We start from the raw sequence: 8,627 nt of genomic DNA on the forward strand, positions 1-8,627 counted from the left end.
TAATAAAAAAGTTTGGTTTGATTCGGGTGACAAATGAAGAATTAGATATTTTAAAATAATTCGCTTCTGAAAAATTTTGAACTTTATTTTTTGGAAAGTTATATTCTACCAAATTTATTTCAACAAACTTAAATTATTTTTGGGAGGTGAAGCAAAGCACAGCGGATTAGCTATAAGATAATAAAAATACTTTTCAATTTCTAGATGAAACAAAGAGGTTAGTAAAAATTTATCCTTAGCACGTTTTTTTTTGGTTTTATAAAATTTTTATTTTCTTGGATCGAAAATGTTTGAAACTTTCAGGCAAAGCTTTACACTACCATAACCAACCTGATTAAAAAAATCGATCAGATCAAACAAATAAATCAATATCATCACGAGAGAGAGCGTTATGTCTAAAGACCAAATTCTTCCTCCAGGAGCCACGTCTACCTTTATTCAAATTTCTCTTCAAGCAAATTCCACGGATGTAAATTCTAATTCTTGTTTATTGTCTGCATTAATCAGGTAGAATAGCATGATTCATCGATCGAATACATAATTCAGCTGTCGTCGTATTTCACATAAAATCACAGTGAGAGCAGCAGCTGTGTTCAAACTTTCAACCCCATTCTCCAGAGGAATATGAACGGTATGATTTGTTGCTTCCTGTGGCCGAGGAAAGTCTGCAATGAATCTGAAACAAAGAAAAACCGGGCGGCATTACACTATGATTTGCGATTGATGAATAATTTCTCCCACAACCCCACCCCACCCCACATACATACTTTCGTAAATCACTGCTGATGCCGTGCGTTTCGCCCCCGATGACCAAGACCACGTGTTCCATGTCTCGATAATTGGCAGCATCATAACGGCTGAACGCAAGATTTTTTTCACTCCTATTTGGCTCGTTATCCGCTACGAGAAAGGAAGCGTGTTTCGGAATCAGCTCCTCCAGCTCATTCATTGCCACTGGACCGTTGATGTTGACTCGGAAGTGAGCACCTGCGCCTCCCCGGAGACATTTGGGTTCCCAGGGATAAGCACAGCCTTTCAGCAATACAACGTTTCGAACCGGCATGGCGGCACAGCTTCTAATGATACTGCCTAAGTTATTTGGCTCGCGAATGTTATCACAAAGTACAGTGATGGGCAGGGGGACGGTTGTTTCATTCCGTATCATAATGTCCGACATGGATTCTGGTTTGTTGAATATCCCTGCGGAATGAGAAATGAACTTTACATCAGATAATTGGGAGGAAAGTCACTTCGAGAATATCACTATGGCTATTAATAGAACAACAAGAAATTGAACGAGAGCCACTGTTGAACTATTTAAGATCTGATGAGTTTTTGGCTCTTACGAAAACTAACATTTTTTTAATAACATGTTTAAACTCATCTATTACATTGTAAGTATTTCCAATAAAAAAAATTAAAGCTTTTTGACCAGACGACTTTTGAGATATTTTCGTGGGTTCATTCAAATTTTTAAATTTTGACCCGTTAGGGTTCCTGGAGTGTCAATTTGACACTGCTGACTAAAATCACTGTATTTCTTTTATTTCTCAACCGATTTTTTCTAAATGTATGGTTTCAAAAACCTAGTATTGTACCTCAAATATGCTTTTCAGACAATATTAAGCTACAGCACACTAGTTTTCCATTATTCAAAGTCTAAGAAAAAAATCCAAAAACATACTTTGTAAAAAAGATTGTAGATCAGCTGCGGAATGCTAAAAAAAATCACTTAGTGACCAAGAAAGCTGAAATTGAAAGCTATACGTTGCGCACGAGTATATATTTGTGTAAAGTATTGCAGCGCTATTGTAATTTCACCACGAGAGCTGGTGTGAAATTGCCTTTCTGATGAACATAAATTTAGTGCGGAAATCTTTCGTTAATGCACTCAAAATCCAGTGTAAAATTGAATTTAAGTGCAAAGTTGAATCTAAAAAATTGTAAATTGACAAAAAATTGGAACAGCTAGGGTAATGATCTTGGGGAAAATTGCCTCAAGAATAACTTGTTCGGCTTTTGTTCAACCATTCTTGTTTTTTTTTTATGATCCGTCAATTGATGTTTCATGTTATCTTCGCAGATTATTTTCTCCAAATCCAGATGTTCAAGGACTGAACAAAAGCTTCTCCGAGAATTTTGGTAGCATCCTTTCAGCCTGATAGCTAGTTAAAAATTATAAATAGATGATGTTTCAGCGGTTGTTCAGCATAAAGTTTGTTGGTAAAACTTATAAAAAACATTATTCGGGTTTTTGTAACGAGTTTTCAATCAAAATATCAATTTATCGCGTAGTTTTTTAAATTTAAATATGATCTTGAGTGGAACCATCTTTGATCTTGAGTGGAACTACTAGCTTCCAAAATCAATAGCCAGGTTCCCTGCCTTATGCGTAATATTTCACACGCAGTTTTTACCCCTTAATATGCATTTTTCTTGTATGTATTTTTCTTATATCGGCTTTAAGGACAGACAAGATGTAAAATTAAGTTCGAATAGAACTACACTAGTTTACAAATTTTTTAAAAAATCGTGAACTTGATTGACTGACCAATATTTTTAATGTTAAATCGGGCGCTGAATCCGAAAATGAAATTTAAAAAAAACTCAGTAGAACCGTTTTTGAGTTATGCTCCAAATATGAAATTATAGAAAAATATAAAAAGTTCGTGTACTTAGATTGAAATATCTCGGACGGCATAACAATAATTTTAAATCTCTCTTTTGCATATGGAAGGTCAAAAAATTTTCTATCGATCATTCCAACACTGTTTTTGCGTATGATCAACAGTATTGTTGGTATTAGTGACTTTATGATAGAAAAAATTATAAAAAACGCATTTTTTTTAGAGAAAATTTTGTTTCAGCGAAAGTTTTAGACTCGATGGTAACATTAAAAAAAATCTGATTTTCTTTTGCGCCTGAATGTCAATTTTAAACAAAGATTTCAAGTTATTGTTTATCAAAATCGGTTGAAAATTGAAGAAGTTATGGCTACTTTACCATAACAGTATTTTTTGCAGTTTTTAATAATTTAACGAACCGCAGTACACTTATCATAGTATAGAAAGAATGAAACATGATAAATCTCACTCGCTCCAAGTCAAAATTATTTATTAGCTTACAAAAAGGTCACATGCCAAATTTCAGGAAGATCTGAACATAGTGAGGGGTTGCTTGAGACTCAAACGTGAATAAAATTTTAAGGTATTTTGCCCGGGAGGAACAAAAAATACTGGTTTTTCATCAATAACTTTTTTCATCACAAGCCGATTGTTTTTGATGGTTGATTTTCTATAAGTCTGAGATGAGACAAATATTTCACCCGAAGACTGATGATCGATAGAACATTTTTTCACCTTCAATATGCAAAAGAGGGATTTAAAATTACTGTTATGCCGTCCGAGATATTTTAATCTAAGTACAAGAACTTTTTATATTTTTCCAAAATTTCATATTTGTAGCATAACTCAAAAACGGCTCTACTGAGATTTATTTAAATTTCATTTTCGGACTCAGCGCCCGATTTTACATTAAAAATGACCTTCAGTTTACTAAGTTCAAAAATGCTGTAAACTAGTGAAATTAATGCAATTGGTGCTGCAGCGTACCAGACCAGACACAAAAAAAAGTTTGATTTTTTTTCGTATTTACGGAAAAATTTCAGGCCTATGAAAAAGTTGAAATTTATTGGAAATTTTTTCAGTAGATTCGACATAATGAACTTGCTTTTTTCCCACAAGAAAAAATGCGTCTTGTTTTAAACTTAAGAGTTCAATAAAATAGCCCAAAAAAGATGACAAGCTAGATTTTTTGATGTACATAGATAGTAAACTTCATTTATCGGTGCTAACCAAATACTTAACCATTGCAACTCCGCAATTAGATAAAATTTTTACATTCTACAGTTTTTGATCGTCACTCCGATTTCAAATCAATACTAAAAATAGTTCATCCTCGATAATCTAATAAGCGTATATCTGTATCAGATAGAATGCTCAAGTTTATGAGCCCCACAAGCGGAAACTTGCAGTGCGAACGAAAATTTGGAGCTTTTCTGAGCATGTCATCTTTATGTTCGTTCGAACTGCAAGTTTCTGCTTGCAGGGCGAACCACGCATGGCCTTCTATTGTGTGGTGGTAGCTACAATTCTATCTGTATCTAACACTGCAAAGTAGTAGGCCCGTGAGGAACAAAGAAATGAAATGTGATGAAAAGTTTTGCAAATTTAAATTACTCTTTCACTCATATTTCAACATCTTAGTCTCATATACTATTCGTCAATAATCTTTCAATTCTTAAAATTCTTTCTCAAAAAACATAAAATTTCACCGATATAGCCGATAACATAGTTTCATAGGGACCGTTCAAATATTACGTAACGTAATTTTCGGTCATTTTCAACCCCACCCCCCTACGTAACACATTTTTATAAGATTTTCTATCAAAAAATTACCAACCGTAATAAACTGCTATACCCCCTCCCCCCCTAAACGCGTTACGTAATATTTGAATGGTCTCATAGAGTACAGATTCAGAATTAAGATTCAGATTCAGAACTCAGCATCAGAATTGAGATCCAGAATTGAGATTCAGAATTCAGATTCAGAATTCAGATTCAGAATTCAGATTCAGAATTCAGATTCAGAATTCAGATTCAGAATTCAGATTCAGAATTCAGATTCAGAATTCAGATTCAGAATTCAGATTCAGAATTCAGATTCAGAATTCAGATTCAGAATTCAGATTCAGAATTCAGATTCAGAATTCAGATTCAGAATTCAGATTCAGAATTCAGATTCAGAATTCAGATTCAGAATTCAGATTCAGAATTCAGATTCAGAATTCAGATTCAGAATTCAGATTCAGAATTCAGATTCAGAATTCAGATTCAGAATTCAGATTCAGAATTCAGATTCAGAATTCAGATTCAGAATTCAGATTCAGAATTCAGATTCAGAATTCAGATTCAGAATTCAGATTCAGAATTCAGATTCAGAATTCAGATTCAGAATTCAGATTCAGAATTCAGATTCAGAATTCAGATTCAGAATTCAGATTCAGAATTCAGATTCAGAATTCAGATTCAGAATTCAGAATTCAGATTCAGAATTCAGAATTCAGAATTCAGAATTCAGATTCAGAATTCAGATTCAGAATTCAGATTCAGAATTCAGATTCAGAATTCAGATTCAGAATTCAGATTCAGAATTCAGATTCAGAATTCAGATTCAGAATTCAGATTCAGAATTCAGATTCAGAATTCAGATTCAGAATTCAGATTCAGAATTCAGATTCAGAATTCAGATTCAGAATTCAGATTCAGAATTCAGATTCAGAATTCAGATTCAGAATTCAGATTCAGAATTCAGATTCAGAATTCAGATTCAGAATTCAGATTCAGAATTCAGATTCAGAATTCAGATTCAGAATTCAGAATTCAGATTCAGAATTCAGATTCAGAATTCAGATTCAGAATTCAGATTCAGAATTCAGATTCAGAATTCAGATTCAGAATTCAGATTCAGAATTCAGATTCAGAATTCAGATTCAGAATTCAGATTCAGAATTCAGATTCAGAATTCAGATTCAGAATTCAGATTCAGAATTCAGATTCAGAATTCAGATTCAGAATTCAGATTCAGAATTCAGATTCAGAATTCAGATTCAGAATTCAGATTCAGAATTCAGATTCAGAATTCAGATTCAGAATTCAGATTCAGAATTAAGATTCAGATTCAAAATTCAGATTCAGAGTTCAAATTTTGATTTCAGATTCAGAATTCAGATTCAGAATTCAAATTCAGAATTCAGATTCAGATTTCAGATCCAGAATTCAGATTCAGAATTCGGAGCCTTTTGGTGTAGGGGAGTATGGTGGGCCGCTTAATGATAAAAATAACAAAAAAAAATTAGATTCAGAATTCGGGATAAAAATTCAGATCAAGAATTCAGAATTCAATGTAAACTCGTTTGAAATTCCGCAAATAATTTATTGAAAAGAATTCAAATTGAAATTTAACTATCAGCTTTACTAGCATTTTTACTTACCGATAATCCCTGGACATGTGACCAGATCCGACCATTGTTGCAAAACATGCTTCGGCAGTTGAATGAATTTTATGTTTCGATTTTTGGAACCTAAACATTTTAACAGTTCTAAATCGTGAAATAAGATAGTGTCTAGCTCTAAACATGCGCTCAAACCGTCCAAAATAAGTCTTCTTCCTTCTAGCAAAAGTTTATTTAATGTTTCTCGTTTTTTCCGCGAACGCAAAAGAAGCTCTAAGTCACTGAATTCGCGATGATGTGATTTGAGTTGAATATATTTGATTCTCATTTTACCATCAAAGATTTCTTTAGGCTTATCTGTGCTCTGAAAACGGTTCATAATTTTAAAAGTGTCTGCATCCAACGCATTAGGAACATGATTTTTGAATGTTTTATCACTTTTATAGTCTTTCCTAGCTGTTTTGGGCACCTTTTTATGTGACTGTTCTTCAACACTTTTTGTAAGATTTTCTAATTTCAGGTTTTTAATCTCACGGCTGTTGTTGAAAAGGTTGCGTTCAATTTCTTCTAGCTCGATTTCGTCACATTGTACTGCTCGATGTTTGCTGTCTTCAGTACCGTGAACATCACTGGGGGTTTCGCTTTTACGAAACTTTCTTTCTTGCTCCGGGTAAACATTCTCCGAATGCGAGGAAACACGATTCAATCCCCGAGGCACCGTGAGTGAAGGCAATATTCGGAACCAACAAGTACCGCCAAATGTGCACAGATTCCTAGTCGGTGTTTGGCCAAGGGGGCCGGCTTTTAAAATATTCAACATCAACACCCTACACGATTTAGCGAATTGCATTTTAAATATTAACACTCTATACTTCCACCAAACCACTACTCCGTGTACAAATTGGCCAAAAAAAGCAAATTAGAATACGATTTGTGGCTTGTTTACAATCTTCACTAATGCCGTGCCACCCACTACCCACACAAAGAGAAACACGTGCTGGCTAATGTCAAAAACATATGTTCTTGCCAGGAGTGCCAGCTTTACGGATTTGTCTATGTTTTACCGACTGTTTAAAGCTGGCGCTAACGGTGTTGACCTCTTGCTTCACAATACAATCGTACAGATTTCTGCTTTCAAATGTTCTGAAAAGTGCTTTTCAAAAGTTCAAGTCTCATGCAATTCCTCACTTTGCAAAGCTTTGGTGTGGCTTAGTTTTTAAAAAGGCTAATCGCTCAAATAACAATGTGAAAAATAATGCTTCGGCGACCGACCGAGCGTGTGTTTAAAGAGCGTATTTAGTGAAATAATTACCAGAAGACAGTTGGTTGTTTCCGGGAGCATGATTGATTTGTTTCAGAGTTGAATTAGCTTCAAATCTTGCGTCTGAATGTCAATTTTCAAATCTGAAACCTAAAATCTTAAGTCATATCAGGGGCGGTCCTAGAGTTGGCTCTTGGGGGGGGTGATTTTCCAAATTTTCAAAAATCAGTCAATATGAAGGAACGTGATATCTGGTGAAAAAACGATCGATTGGAAAAAGCGAAAAGAGGGGGAGAGTGGGGGGGGGGTTAATGAAGATTGCCTCTTTCAAATGAGTACAATGAGGTTGACGAAATTAAATAAATACAAATAAATAAAAAAATAAATAAAAAAATTAATAAATTAATTAATAAAAAATATAAGCTGCACACTGCTTCTCCTCCTCCCCCACTTCAATTTCACTGAACAAAATCAAATGTATTTCGAAAAATATAAAACAAGAGAAGAATTATGAAATCTTTTAACAAACTTTTTCAATTATTATAGAACACCAGCAAATCTATAATATTCAATCCACAAAAAAAATTTTAACAAGAAGAAAATTGTCATAATTTGTTATCTGGTAGTTTTAAATTCTCACATTCGAGGATCATTAAAGAATTTCTTGTTATAAATTTCATTTTACAAATGAAAATTATACACACGTTATTGAGCTTCTGAATATTAGTGCTAGACCAAACAAGAAGTATAGTTTTGATATAAGTTTGAGTTAACTTTTGCTATGAATTTCAAACTGGTTAACGGTGATTGAATTTTTCATTGAAGTAATTTACTGAATTGTGATTTGGAAATTTCGTAATATTTTTTTCCAATTTGGATACACAATCCTCATTTAAAATTCTGGTTTTGATTTTTCAAATTCTCAATATAAAAAATCAACACTCCAACTATGTATAAATTTAGTTGATAATAAGATGATCAAAATGAGATACTGAAATATAAATCTTTTTGAACTTAATTTTAAATGATTGCCCTTGAATTTCAGGATATAATACAAAATTTTCAATTTTCATTGTACTGAAACAAATGAAATAGCAACAAATAAATTATAAAGAAGGTGAAAAATCGTTTTTTTTTTCATGTAGGTACCTATTTATAATTCCAAACTCTTGAAATGATATTGATTCATAATGAAAAACATGGAATGAAGCCATGAAGGGTTAATTCAGTGAAGAGTATTTAACAATTGCGATTGAAATAGCCAAACTTTCAGATGTAGAGTATCAAACCCTAAACTTGATTTCAACTTAAAATTTCAAAATTATTATGTGAATGAACTGAATGCAGTTTGGG

General features: G+C 33.3%; 1 protein-coding gene across 1 annotated transcript; it reads right to left on the reverse strand.

Moving 5' to 3' along the window:
- Positions 1-327: 327 nt before the first annotated feature.
- On the reverse strand, positions 328-6,993 carry LOC129755956 (rRNA methyltransferase 3, mitochondrial). The gene is made up of 3 exons (XM_055752675.1): positions 6,053-6,993; positions 768-1,200; positions 328-676 (listed from the first exon to the last, which is right to left on the reverse strand). Exons 1-3 carry the CDS (start codon positions 6,861-6,863, stop codon positions 523-525), a joined length of 1,398 nt encoding a protein of 465 aa, XP_055608650.1. The 5' UTR covers positions 6,864-6,993; the 3' UTR covers positions 328-522.
- Between the last annotated feature and the right edge of the window lie 1,634 nt (positions 6,994-8,627).

This window comes from Uranotaenia lowii, chromosome 3 (assembly GCF_029784155.1).
Source record: "Uranotaenia lowii strain MFRU-FL chromosome 3, ASM2978415v1, whole genome shotgun sequence".
In the NCBI taxonomy this organism is placed as follows: domain Eukaryota; kingdom Metazoa; phylum Arthropoda; class Insecta; order Diptera; family Culicidae; genus Uranotaenia; species Uranotaenia lowii.